Source organism: Physella acuta, unplaced genomic scaffold, assembly GCF_028476545.2.
Source record: "Physella acuta isolate Inbredline_101_S28 unplaced genomic scaffold, ASM2847654v3 ptg000223l, whole genome shotgun sequence".
Taxonomy (NCBI): domain Eukaryota; kingdom Metazoa; phylum Mollusca; class Gastropoda; family Physidae; genus Physella; species Physella acuta.
The window spans coordinates 382,890-407,016 of NW_026731742.1; the positions used below are offsets into that span (position 1 = coordinate 382,890).

General features: G+C 36.7%; 1 protein-coding gene across 1 annotated transcript in view; it reads right to left on the bottom strand.

The window, feature by feature from the left end:
- The window catches only part of LOC131937819 (aminopeptidase B), a 33,305-nt gene extending 9,178 nt beyond the window's left edge, over positions 1 to 24,127 (bottom strand). The window contains exons 1-7 of the mRNA XM_059295477.1: positions 23,965 to 24,127; positions 22,465 to 22,651; positions 22,093 to 22,205; positions 20,407 to 20,509; positions 16,068 to 16,273; positions 3,022 to 3,126; positions 753 to 965 (exon numbers count right to left, since the gene is read on the bottom strand). Of these exons, the coding sequence (XP_059151460.1) occupies positions 753 to 965; positions 3,022 to 3,126; positions 16,068 to 16,273; positions 20,407 to 20,509; positions 22,093 to 22,205; positions 22,465 to 22,633 (909 nt within the window). The 5' untranslated portion in view covers positions 22,634 to 22,651; positions 23,965 to 24,127. The remainder of the gene's footprint in view (positions 1 to 752; positions 966 to 3,021; positions 3,127 to 16,067; positions 16,274 to 20,406; positions 20,510 to 22,092; positions 22,206 to 22,464; positions 22,652 to 23,964) is intronic.

Here is a 24,127-nt window from a genome sequence, read left to right on the forward strand (position 1 = left end):
TTACAATCTCACAGATAAAACTTACAATCTCACAGATAAAACTTACAATCTCACAGATAAAACTTACAATCTCACAGATAAAGTCAACAATCTCACAGATAAAACTTACAATCTCACAGATAAAACTTACAATCACACAGATAAAACTTACAATCTCACAGATAAAACTTACAATCTCACAGATAAAGTCAACAATCTCACAGATAAAACTTACAATCTCACAGATAAAACTTACAATCTCACAGATAAAACTTACAATCTCACAGATAAAACTTACAATCTCACAGATAAAGTCAACAATCACACAGATAAAACTTACAATCTCACAGATAAAACTTACAATCTCACAGATAAAACTTACAACCTCACAGATAAAACTTACAATCTCACAGATAAAACTTACAATCTCACAGATAAAACTTACAATCTCACATAAAAAACTTACAATCTGACAAAGTCAACAATCTCACAGATAAAACTTACAACCTCACAGATAAAACTTACAATCTCACAGATAAAACTTACAATCTCACAGATAAAACTTACAACCTCACAGATAAAACTTACAATCTCACAGATAAAACTTACAATCTCACAGATAAAACTTACAATCTCACATAAAAAACTTACAATCTGACAAAGTCAACAATCTCACAGATAAAACTTACAACCTCACAGATAAAACTTACAATCTCACAGATAAAACTTACAATCTCACAGATAAAACTTACAATCTCACAGATAAAACTTACAATCTCATGAATGACGACATCGACCAAAGATTTGTCTCCCACTATAAGGCATGGAGTGACAAAAGTCAAACAAGGATTCTCCATTCCACCGTAAGGAAAAGAAGGGGGCATAACCAGAATATCATAGCGCCCCCAGATATAGTCACCAAATAGTTGCTCCCCTGTTGTGATGAACTTTTCCACATCACCATCAAACTCAGCTCGGGCTTTCTCCTGTTAAACAAATTCATCTTTAGCTCTGTCCAATTAAACAATTTCATTTTTAGCTCTGTCTAATTTTTAAAAAATTCTGCCTTAGCTCTGTCTAATTAAACATTTCATCTTTGGCTCTGTCTAACTAAACAAATTCATCTTTGGTTCTGTCCAATTAAACAACTTCATCTTTAGCTCTGTCTAATTAAACAATTTCATCTTTAGCTCTGTCCAATTAAACAAATTCAACATTAGTTCTGTCCTATATTTAAAACTAGCGTGCCTGTCCACACGCGTTGCAGCGGGGGTTAGGGTTAGGATAGCCCAGAGGCGTAGCGACCCTTCCCGGCGCCCGGGGACAAACTTTTCGATTTGCACCCCCCCCCCCCCCCCAAGATTTCGATTTGCGCCCCCCCCCCCCTCAAACTTTCGATTTGCACCCCCCTCAACCTTTCAATTTATTTTTCCAACCCATTTTGGCGCCCCCTAAGGTCGGCGCCCGGGGACATATGTGTCCCCGCCCCCCCCTCGCTACGCTACTGGGATAGCCCGGGGCAAATCGTACCCTGATTCAATTCAGTGAAATAAATACTACTTCTTATCCATATTCTATCACACTCTTTACAACGAACTTATGCGCCATAGCGCTCCGTGGGCGCCTATCACACCCTACTAGGGCGGACGCGCCTGCTTAATTTTAGTGAACGACTATAAATATAATGCCCTATTGAATCCATAGTCTATCGCACTGTTTAAAATGAACGTATGCGCCATAGCGCTCACGGGACAGCCCGGTGCGCCAAATTGCAACCTACCGGGGCGCCGACCGTGCATTTTTTTTTTTTTTTTTGCAGAAACCTCCACATGAACATTTTAAACAACTTTCCCAAGTTTTATGGCGATCGGATGAAAGGTGTAGTAATGCATACAACACAAATAAAGTCTGACAAAATATTTTAGGAGGGTTTCATCAATGCTTTACCAATCCTGTATTCTTAGACGTGTGACCTTGTTTTCTAAAACTGAGTTATTTAAATGCAAAACAATGCCTACGCTTGGATCATCTTTATCGGGGCACAGCTTTAGTGAACGACTATAACGCCCAATCTTATCCATTGGCGCCATCGCACTCACTTGAAAGCCCTGGGCGCAAAATCGCACCCTGCAGGGGCGCCGGAGGACACGTTTGATTCGATGATTATTGTTGCCCGCCGTGTTTTTAGTGTATATCCTTTATTAAAAAAACAAACGTAGGCTCCATAGTGCTCACATGGGACCCTGTGGCGCTTCGGGTCACGCAATAGTCGACTGCAGCTGTTGAAGTTTTAACGCTGAATATAGTAGTACCCATTCCCCGCTATGCAGGACGCCTGATTAACTGATGCCAAGTGCTAACATAGCCGATCTGGAACTCTGGGCGCCACACCGTGTATAGCCAAAAATGCACCCTCCCGGGCGCGCCCATAAGAAATTTTATTTTTTTCCCCCGCAGAAACCCTCTTGGAAGTATTCGCATCAACTCTCCCTCCGAAGTTTCATAGCAACCCGATGAAATGTGTCGAACCGCATCCGACTTATATATTGTATATATCGTATATAGAGAAAATCGCATCCTTCTAAAGCGCCGCCCTTGCGGAATTTTTTATTTTTTTATTTTCAGAAACTTCCCCTGGATTGTTTTCATCAGCTCCGCAAGATTATACGGCGATCGGATTAATGGTGTCAAATCGCAATCGACTTTTATTTTACAAACCGTATATAGAGAAGAATCAAATCGCGCCCTACTGGAGCGCCACTTGTGCGAATTTGAATTCCCCCCCCCCCCCCTCAGCAGAAACCAACCCAGGAGTATTTTCAACAACTTCCCAACGTTTCATGGTAATCGTATTAAAGGTGTAATAATGCATAAAATACAGAGAGACAGACAGAGATAAACACACACATACATTGCTTTACATAGATATAAATATATAAAGATGGATTGATGGATGGATAGATATAAGGATAGACGGACAGACAGATAGATAACGCTGAGTGTGATGTCAGTATTTATCAACATGTAGGCTAGTCTATTTACCAGAATACTAGGTTCTGCCCACACGCAACTTCTGGGGCCAATCTCAGCAGACTTTAAATCCCCAACTGCCAGAGCGATCAGATACGATGGGATGGGAACTGTTTGCTGGGGTGGGGAGGGGGAGGAACGCAATCATGTTAAATGTTTCTTTGTTATTCACATGAATGAAATCTGACAAAAATAAGATGGTAAATTAAAACAAAGATTTTAATTTGTTTGCACATTTTAAATTTTAAAACATTTTTGATGAAAGGTTTTTGTGGGGCTAAAAGTCACAATTGTGTCTGTTTTTTTATATTGATCCCCCTTTAGAGTAAATCAATACTAGTCACCAAACTTTAATTAAGCTGAAATCAATTAGTAGTGATGCCTTTTTTAACAATATTAGCACCCATTGGCGTCTTTTCCTTGCTGACATTCCATGGGGTTGTGGTACGAACAGTTACGTCACGGGGTGGGGATGCAAAATGCACCTCAAGACGCCAATTTAAAGAAAAAAATTGTATACGGCAAATAAAGCTTAGTACATTTGTATTAGTCACTATTTATAGTAAAATACGCGCCAAACTATACGTTACCTCTCAGGTGCCACTGGGTAAAAATAGAATTTCTTCCGCTAAATAATCAACAAAACAAAAATGACGTTGCCTAGCAACACAATGTGACTTCCAACCCCACCCACTGTGTCAACTAGACTCACAACCATTTGTGAAAAAAAAAATTTTTGTTTAAAAACTTGACTGTGAAGAGAGTATTGCTGGTGTGTAGTCAATATATTATGCTGGACTAAAGTAGAAGAAATGTTTTCATAAAATATAGATGTTCTCTAGCCAAAATTCCAAAAAAAGAATAGATTTTTGGCTCCTACAGAAATGATGCAGTTGTTTTATCTTCTAATGTGAATCATGTAATGTGATGGCAACTTTGGTGTGGTATAGCTGCCTAATTTTGGTGTGATATTATAACTGCCTAATTTTGGTGTGATATAACTGCCTAATTTTGGTGTGATATTATAACTGCCTAATTTTGGTGTGATATAACTGCCTAATTTTGGTGTGATATAACTGCCTAATTTTGGTGTGATATTATAACTGCCTAATTTTGGTGTGATATAACTGCCTAATTTTGGTGTGATATAACTGCCTAATTTTGGTGTGATATTATAACTGCCTAATTTTGGTGTGATATAACTGCCTACATTTGGTGTGATATAACTGCCTAATTTTGGTGTGATATTATAACTGCCTAATTTTGGTGTGATATTATAACTGCCTAATTTTGGTGTGATATAACTGCCTAATTTTGATGTGATATTATAACTGCCTAATTTTGGTGTGATATTATAACTGCCTAATTTTGGTGTGATATAACTGCCTAATTTTGGTGTGATATAACTGCCTAATTTTGGTGTGATATAACTGCCTAATTTTGGTGTGATATTATAACTGCCTAATTTTGATGTGATATAACTGCCTAATTTTGGTGTGATATTATAACTGCCTAATTTTGGTGTGATATAACTGCCTAATTTTGGTGTGATATAACTGCCTAATTTTGGCGTGATATTATAACTGCCTAATTTTGGCGTGATATTATAACTGCCTAATTTTGGTGTGATATAACTGCCTAATTTTGGTGTGATGTAACTGCCTAATTTTGGCGTGATATTATAACTGCCTAATTTTGATGTGATATAACTGCCTAATTTTGGTGTGATATAACTGCCTAATTTTGGTGTGATATTATAACTGCCTAATTTTGGTGTGATATAACTGCCTAATTTTGGTGTGATATTATAACTGCCTAATTTTGGTGTGATATAACTGCCTAATTTTGGTGTGATGTAACTGCCTAATTTTGGTGTGATATAACTGCCTAATTTTGGTGTGATATTATAACTGCCTAATTTTGGTGTGATATAACTGCCTAATTTTGGTGTGATATTATAACTGCCTAATTTTGGTGTGATATAACTGCCTAATTTTGGTGTGATATTATAACTGCCTAATTTTGGTGTGATATAACTGCCTAATTTTGGTGTGATATAACTGCCTAATTTTGATGTGATATTATAACTGCCTAATTTTGGTGTGATATAACTGCCTAATTTTGGTGTGATATTATAACTGCCTAATTTTGGTGTGATATAACTGCCTAATTTTGGTGTGATATAACTGCCTAATTTTGGTGTGATATTATAACTGCCTAATTTTGGTGTGATATAACTGCCTAATTTTGGTGTGATATTATAACTGCCTAATTTTGGTGTGATATAACTGCCTAATTTTGGTGTGATATAACTGCCTAATTTTGGTGTGATATTATAACTGCCTAATTTTGGTGTGATATAACTGCCTAATTTTGGTGTGATATTATAACTGCCTAATTTTGGTGTGATATAACTGCCTAATTTTGGTGTGATATAACTGCCTAATTTTGGTGTGATATAACTGCCTAATTTTGGTGTGATATAACTGCCTAATTTTGGTGTGATATTATAACTGCCTAATTTTGGTGTGATATAACTGCCTAATTTTGGTGTGATATTATAACTGCCTAATTTTGGTGTGATATAACTGCCTAATTTTGGTGTGATATAACTGCCTAATTTTGGTGTGATATTATAACTGCCTAATTTTGGTGTGATATTATAACTGCCTAATTTTGGTGTGATATAACTGCCTAATTTTGGCGTGATATTATAACTGCCTAATTTTGATGTGATATAACTGCCTAATTTTGGTGTGATATAACTGCCTAATTTTGATGTGATATAACTGCCTAATTTTGGCGTGATATTATAACTGCCTAATTTTGGCGTGATATTATAACTTCCTAATTTTGGTGTGATGTAACTGCCTAATTTTGGCGTGATATTATAACTGCCTAATTTTGATGTGATATAACTGCCTAATTTTGGTGTGATATAACTGCCTAATTTTGATGTGATATAACTGCCTAATTTTGGTGTGATATTATAACTGCCTAATTTTGGCGTGATATTATAACTGCCTAATTTTGGTGTGATATAACTGCCTAATTTTGGTGTGATATAACTGCCTAATTTTGATGTTAACTGCCTAATTTTGGTGTGATATAACTGCCTAATTTTGGCGTGATATAACTGCCTAATTTTGGTGTGATATAACTGCCTAGATTTGGTGTGATATAACTGCCTAATTTTGGTGTGATATTATAACTGCCTAATTTTGGTGTGATATTATAACTGCCTAATTTTGGTGTGATATTATAACTGCCTAATTTTGGTGTGATATAACTGCCTAATTTTGGTGTGATATAACTGCCTAATTTTGGCGTGATATTATAACTGCCTAATTTTGGTGTGATATTATAACTGCCTAATTTTGGTGTGATATAACTGCCTAATTTTGATGTGATATAACTGCCTAATTTTGATGTGATGTAACTGCCTAATTTTGGTGTGATATAACTGCCTAATTTTGGTGTGATATTATAACTGCCTAATTTTGGTGTGATATAACTGCCTAATTTTGGTGTGATGTAACTGCCTAATTTTGGCGTGATATTATAACTGCCTAATTTTGGCGTGATATTATAACTGCCTAATTTTGGTGTGATATAACTGCCTAATTTTGGCGTGATATTATAACTGCCTAATTTTGGTGTGATATAACTGCCTAATTTTGGCGTGATATTATAACTGCCTAATTTTGGTGTGATATTATAACTGCCTAATTTTGGTGTGATATAACTGCCTAATTTTGATGTGATGTAACTGCCTAATTTTGGCGTGATATTATAACTGCCTAATTTTGGTGTGATATAACTGCCTAATTTTGGTGTGATATTATAACTGCCTAATTTTGGTGTGATATTATAACTGCCTAATTTTGGTGTGATGTAACTGCCTAGATTTGGTGTGATATAACTGCCTAATTTTGGTGTGATATAACTGCCTAATTTTGGTGTGCTATTATAACTGCCTAATTTTGGTGTGATATTATAACTGCCTAATTTTGGTGTGATATAACTGCCTAATTTTGGTGTGATATAACTGCCTAATTTTGATGTGATGTAACTGCCTAATTTTGGCGTGATATTATAACTGCCTAATTTTGGTGTGATATTATAACTGCCTAATTTTGGTGTGATATAACTGCCTAATTTTGATGTGATGTAACTGCCTAATTTTGGCGTGATATTATAACTGCCTAATTTTGGTGTGATATTATAACTGCCTAATTTTGGTGTGATGTAACTGCCTAATTTTGGTGTGATATTATAACTGCCTAATTTTGGTGTGATATAACTGCCTAATCTTGATGTGATGTAACTGCCTAATTTTGGGGTGATATTATAACTGCCTAATTTTGGTGTGATATTATAACTGCCTAATTTTGGTGTGATGTAACTGCCTAATTTTGGTGTGATATTATAACTGCCTAATTTTGGTGTGATATAACTGCCTAATTTTGATGTGATGTAACTGCCTAATTTTGGCGTGATATTATAACTGCCTAATTTTGGTGTGATATAACTGCCTAGATTTGGTGTGATATAACTGCCTAATTTTGGTGTGATGTAACTGCCTAATTTTGGTGTGATATAACTGCCTAATTTTGGTGTGATATAACTGCCTAATTTTGATGTGATATAACTGCCTAATTTTGGTGTGATATAACTGCCTAATTTTGGTGTGAAATAACTGCCTAATTTTGGTGTGATATAACTGCCTAGATTTGGTGTGATATAACTGCCTAATTTTGATGTGGTATTATAACTGCCTAATTTTGGTGTGATATTATAACTGCCTAATTTTGGTGTGATATAACTGCCTAATTATGGTTTGATATTATAACTGCCTAATTTTGGTGTGATGTAACTGCCTAGATTTGGTGTGATATAACTGCCTAATTTTGGTGTGATATTATAACTGCCTAATTTTGGTGTGATATAACTGCCTAGATTTGGTGTGATATTATAACTGCCTAATTTTGGTGTGATGTAACTGCCTAATTTTGATGTGATGTAACTGCCTAATTTTGATGTGATGTAACTGCCTAATTTTGATGTGATGTAACTGCCTAATTTTGATGTGATGTAACTGCCTAATTTTGGTGTGATATAACTGCCTAATTTTGGCGTGATATTATAACTGCCTAATTTTGATGTGATGTAACTGCCTAATTTTGGCGTGATATTATAACTGCCTAATTTTGGTGTGATATTATAACTGCCTAATTTTGGTGTGATATAACTGCCTAATTTTGGCGTGATATTATAACTGCCTAATTTTGGTGTGATATAACTGCCTAATTTTGGCGTGATATTATAACTGCCTAATTTTGGTGTGATATAACTGCCTAGATTTGGTGTGATATAACTGCCTAATTTTGATGTGGTATAACTGCCTAATTTTGGTGTGATATTATAACTGCCTAATTTTGGTGTGATATAACTGCCTAATTTTGGTGTGATGTAACTGCCTAATTTTGATGTGATGTAACTGCCTAATTTTGATGTGATGTAACTGCCTAATTTTGGTGTGATATAACTGCCTAATTTTGGTGTGATATTATAACTGCCTAATTTTTGTGTGATATTATAACTGCCTAATTTTGATGTGATATAACTGCCTAATTTTGGCGTGATATAACTGCCTGATTTTGGCGTGATATAACTGTCTAATTTTGGTGTGATATTATAGCTGCCTAATTTTGATGTGATATAACTGCCTAATTATGATGTGATATAACTGCCTAATTTTTGCGTGATATTATAACTGCCTAATTTTGGTGTGATATTATAACTGCCTAATTTTGGTGTGATATAACTGCCTAATTTTGGCGTGATATTATAACTGCCTAATTTTGGTGTGATATTATAACTGCCTAATTTTGGTGTGATATAACTGCCTAATTTTGGTGTGATGTAACTGCCTAATTTTGGCGTGATATTATAACTGCCTAATTTTGGTGTGATATTATAACTGCCTAATTTTGGTGTGATATAACTGCCTAATTTTGATGTGATGTAACTGCCTAATTTTGGTGTGATATAACTGCCTAATTTTGGTGTGATATTATAACTGCCTAATTTTGGTGTGATATAACTGCCTAATTTTGATGTGATGTAACTGCCTAATTTTGGCGTGATATTATAACTGCCTAATTTTGGTGTGATATTATAACTGCCTAATTTTGGTGTGATATAACTGCCTAATTTTGATGTGATGTAACTGCCTAATTTTGGCGTGATATTATAACTGCCTAATTTTGGTGTGATATTATAACTGCCTAATTTTGGTGTGATGTAACTGCCTAATTTTGGTGTGATATTATAACTGCCTAATTTTGGTGTGATATAACTGCCTAATTTTGATGTGATGTAACTGCCTAATTTTGGCGTGATATTATAACTGCCTAATTTTGGTGTGATATAACTGCCTAGATTTGGTGTGATATAACTGCCTAATTTTGATGTGATGTAACTGCCTAATTTTGGCGTGATATTATAACTGCCTAATTTTGGTGTGATATAACTGCCTAATTTTGGTGTGATGTAACTGCCTAATTTTGGTGTGATATTATAACTGCCTAATTTTGGTGTGATATAACTGCCTAATTTTGGTGTGATGTAACTGCCTAATTTTGGTGTGATATTATAACTGCCTAATTTTGGTGTGATATAACTGCCTAATTTTGGTGTGATATAACTGCCTAATTTTGATGTGATGTAACTGCCTAATTTTGGTGTGATATAACTGCCTAATTTTGGCGTGATATTATAACTGACTAGATTTGGTGTGATATAACTGCCTAATTTTGATGTGATGTAACTGCCTAATTTTGGTGTGATATAACTGCCTAATTTTGGTGTGATATTATAACTGCCTAATTTTGGTGTGATGTAACTGCCTAATTTTGATGTGATGTAACTGCCTAATTTTGATGTGATGTAACTGCCTAATTTTGGTGTGATATAACTGCCTAATTTTGGTGTGATATTATAACTGCCTAATTTTGGTGTGATGTAACTGCCTAATTTTGGCGTGATATTATAACTGCCTAGATTTGGTGTGATATAACTGCCTAATTTTGGTGTGATATAACTGCCTAATTTTGGTGTGATATTATAACTGCCTAATTTTGGTGTGATGTAACTGCCTAGATTTGGTGTGATATAACTGCCTAATTTTGATGTGGTATAACTGCCTAATTTTGGTGTGATATTATAACTGCCTAATTTTGGTGTGATGTAACTGCCTAATTTTGGCGTGATATTATAACTGCCTAATTTTGATGTGATGTAACTGCCTAATTTTGATGTGGTATAACTGCCTAATTTTGGTGTGATATAACTGCCTAATTTTGATGTGGTATTATAACTGCCTAATTTTGGTGTGATATTATAACTGCCTAATTTTGGTGTGATATAACTGCCTAATTATGGTTTGATATTATAACTGCCTAATTTTGGTGTGATGTAACTGCCTAGATTTGGTGTGATATAACTGCCTAATTTTGGTGTGATATTATAACTGCCTAATTTTGGTGTGATATAACTGCCTAGATTTGGTGTGATATTATAACTGCCTAATTTTGGTGTGATGTAACTGCCTAATTTTGATGTGATGTAACTGCCTAATTTTGATGTGATGTAACTGCCTAATTTTGATGTGATGTAACTGCCTAATTTTGATGTGATGTAACTGCCTAATTTTGGTGTGATATAACTGCCTAATTTTGGCGTGATATTATAACTGCCTAATTTTGATGTGATGTAACTGCCTAATTTTGGCGTGATATTATAACTGCCTAATTTTGGTGTGATATTATAACTGCCTAATTTTGGTGTGATATAACTGCCTAATTTTGGCGTGATATTATAACTGCCTAATTTTGGTGTGATATAACTGCCTAATTTTGGCGTGATATTATAACTGCCTAATTTTGGTGTGATATAACTGCCTAGATTTGGTGTGATATAACTGCCTAATTTTGATGTGGTATAACTGCCTAATTTTGCTGTGATATTATAACTGCCTAATTTTGGTGTGATATAACTGCCTAATTTTGGTGTGATGTAACTGCCTAATTTTGATGTGATGTAACTGCCTAATTTTGATGTGATGTAACTGCCTAATTTTGGTGTGATATAACTGCCTAATTTTGGTGTGATATTATAACTGCCTAATTTTTGTGTGATATTATAACTGCCTAATTTTGATGTGATATAACTGCCTAATTTTGGCGTGATATAACTGCCTGATTTTGGCGTGATATAACTGTCTAATTTTGGTGTGATATTATAGCTGCCTAATTTTGATGTGATATAACTGCCTAATTATGATGTGATATAACTGCCTAATTTTTGCGTGATATTATAACTGCCTAATTTTGGTGTGATATTATAACTGCCTAATTTTGGTGTGATATAACTGCCTAATTTTGGCGTGATATTATAACTGCCTAATTTTGGTGTGATATTATAACTGCCTAATTTTGGTGTGATATAACTGCCTAATTTTGGTGTGATGTAACTGCCTAATTTTGGCGTGATATTATAACTGCCTAATTTTGGTGTGATATTATAACTGCCTAATTTTGGTGTGATATAACTGCCTAATTTTGATGTGATGTAACTGCCTAATTTTGGTGTGATATAACTGCCTAATTTTGGTGTGATATTATAACTGCCTAATTTTGGTGTGATATAACTGCCTAATTTTGATGTGATGTAACTGCCTAATTTTGGCGTGATATTATAACTGCCTAATTTTGGTGTGATATTATAACTGCCTAATTTTGGTGTGATATAACTGCCTAATTTTGATGTGATGTAACTGCCTAATTTTGGCGTGATATTATAACTGCCTAATTTTGGTGTGATATTATAACTGCCTAATTTTGGTGTGATGTAACTGCCTAATTTTGGTGTGATATTATAACTGCCTAATTTTGGTGTGATATAACTGCCTAATTTTGATGTGATGTAACTGCCTAATTTTGGCGTGATATTATAACTGCCTAATTTTGGTGTGATATAACTGCCTAGATTTGGTGTGATATAACTGCCTAATTTTGATGTGATGTAACTGCCTAATTTTGGCGTGATATTATAACTGCCTAATTTTGGTGTGATATAACTGCCTAATTTTGGTGTGATGTAACTGCCTAATTTTGGTGTGATATTATAACTGCCTAATTTTGGTGTGATATAACTGCCTAATTTTGGTGTGATGTAACTGCCTAATTTTGGTGTGATATTATAACTGCCTAATTTTGGTGTGATATAACTGCCTAATTTTGGTGTGATATAACTGCCTAATTTTGATGTGATGTAACTGCCTAATTTTGGTGTGATATAACTGCCTAATTTTGGCGTGATATTATAACTGACTAGATTTGGTGTGATATAACTGCCTAATTTTGATGTGATGTAACTGCCTAATTTTGGTGTGATATAACTGCCTAATTTTGGTGTGATATTATAACTGCCTAATTTTGGTGTGATGTAACTGCCTAATTTTGATGTGATGTAACTGCCTAATTTTGATGTGATGTAACTGCCTAATTTTGGTGTGATATAACTGCCTAATTTTGGTGTGATATTATAACTGCCTAATTTTGGTGTGATGTAACTGCCTAATTTTGGCGTGATATTATAACTGCCTAGATTTGGTGTGATATAACTGCCTAATTTTGGTGTGATATAACTGCCTAATTTTGGTGTGATATTATAACTGCCTAATTTTGGTGTGATGTAACTGCCTAGATTTGGTGTGATATAACTGCCTAATTTTGATGTGGTATAACTGCCTAATTTTGGTGTGATATTATAACTGCCTAATTTTGGTGTGATGTAACTGCCTAATTTTGGCGTGATATTATAACTGCCTAATTTTGATGTGATGTAACTGCCTAATTTTGATGTGGTATAACTGCCTAATTTTGGTGTGATATTATAACTGCCTAATTTTGGTGTGATATAACTGCCTAGATTTGGTGTGATATAACTGCCTAATTTTGATGTGGTATAACTGCCTAATTTTGGTGTGATATTATAACTGCCTAATTTTGGTGTGATATAACTGCCTAATTTTGGTGTGATATTATAACTGCCTAATTTTGGTGTGATATTATAACTGCCTAATTTTGATGTGATATAACTGCCTAATTTTGGTGTGATATTATAACTGCCTAATTTTGGTGTGATGTAACTGCCTAGATTTGGTGTGATATAACTGCCTAATTTTGATGTGGTATAACTGCCTAATTTTGGTGTGATATTATAACTGCCTAATTTTGGTGTGATGTAACTGCCTAATTTTGGCGTGATATTATAACTGCCTAATTTTGATGTGATGTAACTGCCTAATTTTGATGTGGTATAACTGCCTAATTTTGGTGTGATATTATAACTGCCTAATTTTGGTGTGATATAACTGCCTAGATTTGGTGTGATATTATAACTGCCTAATTTTGGTGTGATATTATAACTGCCTAATTTTGATGTGATATAACTGCCTAATTTTGGTGTGATATTATAACTGCCTAATTTTGGTGTGATATAACTGCCTAATTTTGGTGTGATGTAACTGCCTAATTTTGGCGTGATATTATAACTGCCTAATTTTGATGTGATATAACTGCCTAATTTTGGTGTGATATAACTGCCTAATTTTGACGTGATATTATAACTGCCTAATTTTGGCGTGATATTATAACTGCCTAATTTTGGTGTGATATAACTGCCTAATTTTGGTGTGATGTAACTGCCTAATTTTAATGTGATGTAACTGCCTAATTTTGATGTGATGTAACTGCCTAATTTTGGTGTGATATAACTGCCTAATTTTGGTGTGATATTATAACTGCCTAATTTTGGTGTGATATTATAACTGCCTAATTTTGGTGTGATATAACTGCCTAATTTTGATGTGATGTAACTGCCTAATTTTGGCGTGATATTATAACTGCCTAATTTTGGTGTGATATTATAACTGCCTAATTTTGGTGTGATATTATAACTGCCTAATTTTGGCGTGATATTATAACTGCCTAATTTTGGTGTGATATAACTGCCTAATTTTGGTGTGATATAACTGCCTAATTTTGATGTGATATAACTGCCTAATTTTGGTGTGATATTATAACTGCCTAATTTTGGTGTGATATTATAACTGCCTAATTTTGGTGTGATATAACTGCCTAATTTTGATGTGATGTAACTGCCTAATTTTGGTGTGATATTATAACTGCCTAATTTTGGTGTGATATAACTGCCTAATTTTGGCGTGATATTATAACTGCCTAATTTTGGTGTGATATAACTGCCTAATTTTGATGTGATATTATAACTGCCTAATTTTGATGTGATGTAACTGCCTAATTTTGGCGTGATATTATAACTGCCTAATTTTGGTGTGATATAACTGCCTAATTTTGGTGTGATATAACTGCCTAATTTTGGTGTGATATAACTGCCTAATTTTGGTGTGATATTATAACTGCCTAATTTTGGTGTGATATTATAACTGCCTAATTTTGGTGTGATATAACTGCCTAATTTTGATGTGATGTAACTGCCTAATTTTGGTGTGATATTATAACTGCCTAATTTTGGTGTGATATAACTGCCTAATTTTGGCGTGATATTATAACTGCCTAATTTTGGCGTGATATAACTGCCTAATTTTGATGTGATATAACTGCCTAATTTTGGTGTGATATAACTGCCTAATTTTGGCGTGATATTATAACTGCCTAATTTTGATGTGATATAACTGCCTAATTTTGGTGTGATATAACTGCCTAATTTTGATGTGATATTATAACTGCCTAATTTTGATGTGATATTATAACTGCCTAATTTTGATGTGATTTAACTGCCTAATTTTGGTGTGATATAACTGCCTAATTTTGGTGTGATATAACTGCCTAATTTTGGTGTGATATAACTGCCTAATTTTGGTGTGATATAACTGCCTAATTTTGGTGTGATATTATAACTGCCTAATTTTGGTGTGATATTATAACTGCCTAATTTTGGTGTGATATAACTGCCTAATTTTGATGTGATGTAACTGCCTAATTTTGGTGTGATATTATAACTGCCTAATTTTGGTGTGATATAACTGCCTAATTTTGGCGTGATATTATAACTGCCTAATTTTGGCGTGATATAACTGCCTAATTTTGATGTGATATAACTGCCTAATTTTGGTGTGATATAACTGCCTAATTTTGGCGTGATATAACTGCCTTATTTTGATGTGATATAACTGCCTAATTTTGGTGTGATATTATAACTGCCTAATTTTGGTGTGATATTATAACTGCCTAATTTTGATGTGATATAACTGCCTAATTTTGGTGTGATATAACTGCCTAATTTTGGTGTGATATAACTGCCTAATTTTGATGTGATGTAACTGCCTAATTTTGGTGTGATATTATAACTGCCTAATTTTGGTGTGATATAACTGCCTAATTTTGGCGTGATATTATAACTGCCTAATTTTGGCGTGATATAACTGCCTAATTTTGATGTGATATTATAACTGCCTAATTTTAGTGTGATGTAACTGCCTAATTTTGGCGTGATATTATAACTGCCTAATTTTGGTGTGATATAACTGCCTAATTTTGGTGTGATATTATAACTGCCTAATTTTGGTGTGATATAACTGCCTACTTGTGGCGTGATATTATAACTGCCTAATTTTGGCGTGATATAACTGCCTAATTTTGATGTGATATTATAACTGCCTAATTTTGGTGTGATGTAACTGCCTAATTTTGGCGTGATATTATAACTGCCTAATTTTGGTGTGATATAACTGCCTAATTTTGGTGTGATATAACTGCCTAATTTTGATGTGATGTAACTGCCTAATTTTGGTGTGATATTATAACTGCCTAATTTTGGTGTGATATAACTGCCTAATTTACCAGTTTTTTTTTTGCTAATGACTTGAAAAAAAGATCACAGTGATCAAACTGCTAAACACAATCTTCTAAACACAATCTGCTAAACACATTGTGCTTAGAACAAACCACCTCAAAGTAAAAGCAGTTTTTCTGGTTGTCTTTATTGGCCTTCTCCCCAAAACTTCTCTGATTGGCACTCATCACAGCGGTCAACTGGTCAGGGACGCTAACGAAGGCGGAGTAGGTAGCTTTGACAGCTGGGGTGTCTTGGCATGGGAAGAAGGACCTGTTGAGTACTGACTGGCCTTGGCTATACAGGAACGGTTGCTTTTTGTCTGTTTGGAGGATAGTTTCTTCATGAACAATGCTTTCTGGTCAGGATATAATTGTTAATAAAAAGTATTTTCTTCATCGTCCTCGCTTTAAGAGGGTCAGTTTTATGAATTTAAGACGTGTGTGACAGTCCGGATAAGACTTAATAATTACGGTGTATGAATTTAAATATAGAAGGCGTGTTGTATTTTTCTTATTTCTTAAAATTTCAGCCAAAGAGTATCTATAGTGGCTAGCCTGAGACTGACAATTTAAAGTAGGGCTGCTACATAGTTCTGGACTATAGGACTGAGGCTGACAATTTAAAGTAGGGCTGCTACATAGTGCTGGACTATAGGACTGAGGCTGACAATTTAAAGTAGGGCTGCTACATAGTGCTGGACTATAGGACTGAGGCTGACAATTTAAAGTAGGGCTGCTACATAGTGCTGGACTATAGGACTGAGGCTGACAATTTAAAGTAGGGCTGCTACACAATGCTGGACTATAGGACTGAGGCTGACAATTTAAAGTAGGGCTGCTACATAGTGGCTAGCCTGAGGCTGACAATTTAAAGTAGGGCTGCTACATAGTGCTGGACTATAGGACTGAGGCTGACAATTTAAAGTAGGGCTGCTACATAGTACTGGACTATAGGACTGAGGCTGACAATTTAAAGTAGGGCTGCTACATAGTACTGGACTATAGGACTGAGGCTGACAATTTAAAGTAGGGCTGCTACATAGTACTGGACTATAGGACTGAGGCTGACAATTTAAAGTAGGGCTGCTACATAGTGCTGGACTATAGGACTGAGACTGACAATTTAAAGTAGGGCTGCTACATAGTGGCTAGCCTGAGGCTGACAATTTAAAGTAGGGCTGCTACATAGTGCTGGACTATAGGACTGAGGCTGACAATTTAAAGTAGGACTGCTACATAGTGGCTAGCATGAGGCTGACAATTTAAAGTAGGGCTGCTACATAGTGGCTAGCATGAGGCTGACAATTTAAAGTAGGGCTGCTACATAGTGGCTAGCCTGAGGCTGACAATTTAAAGTAGGGCTGCTACATAGTGCTGGACTATAGGACTGAGGCTGACAATTTAAAGTAGGACTGATACATAGTGGCTAGCATGAGGCTGACAATTTAAAGTAGGGCTGCTACATAGTGGCTAGCCTGAGGCTGACAATTTAAAGTAGGACTGCTACATAGTGGCTAGCATGAGGCTGACAATTTAAAGTAGGGCTGCTACATAGTTCTGGACTATAGGACTGAGGCTGACAATTTAAAGTAGGGCTGCTACATAGTGCTGGACTATAGGACTGAGGCTGACAATTTAAAGTAGGACTGCTACATAGTGCTGGACTATAGGACTGAGGCTGACAATTTAAAGTAGGACTGCTACATAGTGGCTAGCATGAGGCTGACAATTTAAAGTAAGGCTGCTACATAGTTCTGGACTATAGGACTGAGGCTGACAATTTAAAGTAGGGCTGCTACATAGTGCTGGACTATAGGACTGAGACTGACAATTTAAAGTAGGGCTGCTACATAGTGGCTAGCCTGAGGCTGACAATTTAAAGTAGGGCTGCTACATAGTGCTGGACTATAGGACTGAGACTGACAATTTAAAGTAGGGCTGCTACATAGTGGCTAGCATGAGGCTGACAATTTAAAGTAGGGCTGCTACATAGTGCTGGACTATAGGACTGAGGCTGACAATTTAAAGTAGGACTGCTACATAGTGGCTAGCATGAGGCTGACAATTTAAAGTAGGGCTGCTACATAGTGGCTAGCCTGAGGCTGACAATTTAAAGTAAGGCTGCTACATAGTTCTGGACTATAGGACTGAGGCTGACAATTTAAAGTAGGGCTGCTACATAGTGGCTAGCCTGAGGCTGACAATTTAAAGTAGGACTGCTACATAGTGCTGGACTATAGGACTGAGGCTGACAATTTAAAGTAGGGCTGCTACATAGTGGCTAGCCTGAGGCTGACAATTTAAAGTAGGACTGCTACATAGTGCTGGACTATAGGACTGAGGCTGACAATTTAAAGTAGGGCTGCTACATAGTGGCTAGCATGAGGCTGACAATTTAAAGTAAGGCTGCTACATAGTGCTGGACTATAGGACTGAGGCTGACAATTTAAAGTAGGGCTGCTACATAGTGGCTAGCCTGAGGCTGACAATTTAAAGTAGGGCTGCTACATAGTGCTGGACTATAGGACTGAGGCTGACAATTTAAAGTAGGGCTGCTACATAGTGGCTAGCATGAGGCTGACAATTTAAAGTAAGGCTGCTACATAGTTCTGGACTATAGGACTGAGACTGACAATTTAAAGTAGGGCTGCTACATAGTGGCTAGCCTGAGGCTGACAATTTAAAGTAGGACTGCTACATAGTGGCTAGCATGAGGCTGACAATTTAAAGTAGGACTGCTACATAGTGCTGGACTATAGGACTGAGGCTGACAATTTAAAGTAGGGCTGCTACATAGTGGCTAGCCTGAGGCTGACAGTTTAAAGTAGGGCTGCTACATAGTGGCTAGCATGAGGCTGACAATTTAAAGTAGGGCTGCTACATAGTGCTGGACTATAGGACTGAGGCTGACAATTTAAAGTAGGGCTGCTACATAGTGGCTAGCCTGAGGCTGACAATTTAAAGTAGGGCTGCTACATAGTGGCTAGCATGAGGCTGACAATTTAAAGTAGGACTGCTACATTGTGGCTAGCATGAGGCTGACAATTTAAAGTAGGGCTGCTACATAGTTCTGGACTATAGGACTGAGGCTGACAATTTAAAGTAGGGCTGCTACATAGTGCTGGACTATAGGACTGAGACTGACAATTTAAAGTAGGGCTGCTACATAGTGGCTAGCATGAGGCTGACAATTTAAAGTAAAGCTGCTACATAGTTCTGGACTATAGGACTGAGGCTGACAATTTAAAGTAGGGCTGCTACATAGTGGCTAGCCTGAGGCTGACAATTTAAAGTAGGGCTGCTACATAGTGCTGGACTATAGGACTGAGGCTGACAATTTAAAGTAGGGCTGCTACATAGTGGCTAGCATGAGGCTGACAATTTAAAGTAAGGCTGCTACATAGTTCTGGACTATAGGACTGAGACTGACAATTTAAAGTAGGGCTGCTACATAGTGGCTAGCCTGAGGCTGACAATTTAAAGTAGGACTGCTACATAGTGCTGGACTATAGGACTGAGGCTGACAATTTAAAGTAGGGCTGCTACATAGTGGCTAGCCTGAGGCTGACAATTTAAAGTAGGGCTGCTACATAGTGGCTAGCATGAGGCTGACAATTTAAAGTAGGGCTGCTACATAGTGCTGGACTATAGGACTGAGGCTGACAATTTAAAGTAGGGCTGCTACATAGTGGCTAGCCTGAGGCTGACAATTTAAAGTAGGGCTGCTACATAGTGGCTAGCATGAGGCTGACAATTTAAAGTAGGACTGCTACATTGTGGCTAGCATGAGGCTGACAATTTAAAGTAGGGCTGCTACATAGTTCTGGACTATAGGACTGAGGCTGACAATTTAAAGTAGGGCTGCTACATAGTGCTGGACTATAGGACTGAGACTGACAATTTAAAGTAGGGCTGCTACATAGTGGCTAGCATGAGGCTGACAATTTAAAGTAAGGCTGCTACATAGTTCTGGACTATAGGACTGAGGCTGACAATTTAAAGTAGGGCTGCTACATAGTGCTGGACTATAGGACTGAGACTGACAATTTAAAGTAGGGCTGCTACATAGTGGCTAGCCTGAGGCTGACAATTTAAAGTAGGGCTGCTACATAGTGGCTAGCATGAGGCTGACAATTTAAAGTAGGGCTGCTACATAGTGGCTAGCATGAGGCTGACAATTTAAAGTAAGGCTGCTACATAGTTCTGGACTATAGGACTGAGACTGACAATTTAAAGTAGGGCTGCTACATAATGCTGGACTGAGAAAGGTGGGTTTGTTGTCCTTTGTTGTGTAATTTCTTTTCAATTTTGTTTTAATTAACCCCCCCCCCCCAAAAGGGCGTCACTAACCAATGTGTCATGGGAAGCGGTCGCCCCACCACATACGCCCCTGCCTTACGTACCTGCTGTTTGTTGAGGCTCGCCCCACCACATACGCCCCTGCCTTACGTACCTGCTGTTTGTTGAGGCTCAAGCCACGAGAGTGCCGGGCCCTTGCCAGACACAAATTGGATCCACAGCTCAAAAACATCTCCTTTATTTTTGGCTTCTTCCAGCTACAAATACAATACAGGAGTTCATTTGTATTTTATTGGAGTACATGCAACAATAGCCAGTATCGTAACAATACAGGAGTTCATTTGTATTTTATTGGAGTACATGCAACAATAGCCAGTATCGTAAAGAGCTATCCTTGACCTAGTTTAGTACTGACAAGGTCAAGTGTGAGTAGAGATACACAGACTAGATCTACATGAAGCACCAGGCTAAAAACTCAGTCAAGATTTTCTGTCTAGACAACATTACTGTTAACATTTTCTGTCAAGACAACATTACTGTTAACATTGCCGACCCAGAGTACAGAGGCGATTGTAGGAAAAAAAGTCACAGGAAAAAAAAACAAAAAAACACAGGAAAAAAAAACACAGAAAAAAAGTCACAGGAAAAAAGTCACAAATATATATTTGCTTGATATTTGGTAATACTTTTATGTATTAAATATTTAGAGAGTGCAAATTAACTTAGGATTAATTAAATTTAATGTAATGTGTGTAGGCTGTATACGCATAGTAATTTTTATAATTCATCTAAAAATATTTAGTAAGAAGTATGTAGATTGTAATTATTTTAAACTTAAGATTAGGAGCATTTAATAGAATGCTCCAATGCCCACGGTTTTCATCGTGTTTTTTTTAAATACCAACATTAAATTACCGTGAAATGGTAAGTTCATCTGACTTGCTGTCCTCAACTCATGGCAACAATAGTTACGCTCAGTTCAACCACCTTTACTGCCCACATTTATCACGCTCATTACATAACAAAACTTAGGATCAAACAGAAAGCCGACAAGGTTCAAAGGCTGCCATTGACGCATAACGTCAACAACACAAAATATGTTCGGACAATGCCTACTGAGGAGAGGCCGACCAGAGAATAGCCTACGGCGAAATTTGCTTAAATTTCTTTTATAAACTTTTCTACCGCGTATTTAACTAAATACGTAGCAAAAGTTGAGATTGTTGTGTAAATTATCTTAGAGTATTTTTTACTTACAATTGTTATAACCCATAATGCTTTTAACGTCTATAAATAATTTATGCTGTCAAAAATACAACCCACAACAATAAACAAAAAAAATTTTACAATTCCTAACAAATAAATCAAAATATTTCTAAAAAGATTTTTGTGACTTTTTTTTCTGTGACTTTATTTCTGTGACTTTTTTTCCGATAAAATTTTTCCACTGTGACTTTTTTTCTGTGACTTTTTTTCCTAGCAAAAACTGTGACTTTTTTTCTGTGTTTTTTTTCCTGTGACTTTTTTCCGTTTACCACAGAGGCAACCCAGTTTACAAGGTCTTTGAAGGTCATCATAACTAATGAGATGACACCTTACAAGGTCAGACGATATTGTAAGGATTAACAAGGTCACCCCAGAACACAGGTGGTCAAGGTCACCCTAGACCTCTCTCAAAACAAACTTACAAAAATCTCTAAACTTGTGCCATAACTTCGAAAAGGTTTCACTTCAAACTTGAGAACGGTATCAAAACAAACTTACAAAAATCTCTAAACTTGTGCCATAACTTCGAAAAGGTTTCACTTCAAACTTGAGAACGGTATCAAAACAAACTTACAAAAATCTCTAAACTTGTGCCATAACTTCGAAAAGGTTTCACTTCAAACTTTAGAACTCTCTCGTTGTATTTCACCGTGATGACTGTAAGCGTCTGGTGCACATCCAAGATAACTGGAACAGTAGACGGCAGGACAGAGAGAAATATTAACTAAGTTCATTAATTATTTAATTAATGTGACCAATCTTTGTAGGCAGTCATATACGAAAATATCTGGCGTCATTTTGGACGATCTCTTTGATAAAAATAAGAAATCTGTTTGATGTTATAGTTTATAGCCTGTAAAGATGTAGCCTATAGAAATGTAGCCTGTAAGGATGTAGCCTGAATATGGGCTGATTCAGTTTAAAGAAATAGCGAAGCTCAAATTACCTGAACTCAGTTCGTCCGTTTCACTCTTGAAGGTGATTGTTTCAGAGCCGGCGATAGATTTTTGGCTGAAATCGACATAAGTGTCCAGATGGAGATGTGTTGTCTTGACCTGCTTAAAGTTGGATGACGTAGCTACGTCAGTCACGTGATCTGCATGCAGCGCCGCCATCTTGTAATTTGTTCTTTCCTGAGACAGTTCATAGAGTGTTTGTGACATTCCTTGTGACAGTTCATATAGTGCTTGTGATATTCTTTTATGACAGTTTTAGTTCTTGTGAGATCATCCTTAAAGCCCCCCCCCCCCCAGTCCTTCCCTAGGGTATAGACAGTGGCATGTAGATGGGGCCTACTTTGCTGCACGGTCCAACCCTTATCATAAAACTACAAATGTTCTCGGGCAACCCATTGAGAACATTAGATTGTAGATCTAAATAAAGCCTTAGCTGGACGCTGCTTGACTGAAACCTTATTTATACACATACACGAAATGTTATGTTAAACTGTAGCTTGAACTCTTTTGTGGGATCCGACACCCGGTGAATTAACTTACATAAAACTAAATCATAAATTTATAAGATGTCATTTCCTGGGATTCCTGTTTCGATTTAAAACGAATTCTTCAACGACTACAGCGTTTATTTTATTTTGTCTACGTCACTCTTCAATCTAAAAGGTCCTAAGTTGTTAAAAATGGGCCATCACTTCTTGCAGTGATGAAGAGTAGCTGCCCCTAAACAAGTCTCCAGAGGTTCTTTGCACCTTTTTTTTTCAAATTAGTTCATGTAAATTTATAACAGTAGGGTGGGGAATCGCCCCACCTTTCAATTCATGTATTCGTAATAAAAACGTTGTGTGTGTGTTGAGAATTCTCTCTGTATTCCTTTAACTTTACCATCATATAAAAATAGCATGTGCACGCATACAACTTATAAAATAATGAGCTGCAGCTAGTGTTAAAACAAGATTTAAATAAAAAAAAACATCAAGTCACCTGGAAATTTCAGACCCCATCCCCACAGAGGGAGCAGGGTGTCAATGTGACATTGTCATGGGAATATCTGACAAGGTGACATTGTCATGGGAACATCTGACAAGGTGACATTGTCAGTTTCTTCCAGGCATCTCTCCGGAGGCTGGGGGGGGGGGGGGCACAGCCCCCCCCCCGAACGAAATGAAATTTAAATAGAATATATATACTTTGAACAGTGTCCGCCCCCCCCCCCCGAAAATTTCAAATGCCCCCCCCCCCCCCCGGAGAAAAAAGTCTGGAAGAAACACTGGACATAGTCATGGGGCCTTTTGACCAGGTGACATTGTCATGGGAACATCTGACAAGGTGACATTGTCATGGGAACATCTGACAAGGTGACAATGTCATGGGAACATCTGACAAGGTGACATTGTCATGGGAACATCTGACAAGGTGACATTGTCATGGGAACATCTGACAAGGTGAACCACAGAGAGATGGAGATTGGACTCTCTGTAACAAAAACTTACCTACGTCACGAGTCCAATTATCATCAAGGTAGTGCTACACGTCATCACAGGCACGTCATGACAGCTGACGTGCCTGTGTAATTCAGGCTAAGATAATGTTCACAACGGCAGAAAAAGACGTCTTGCACCTCCGCGCAGTCAGATTGAAATGGCCGTACTTGTC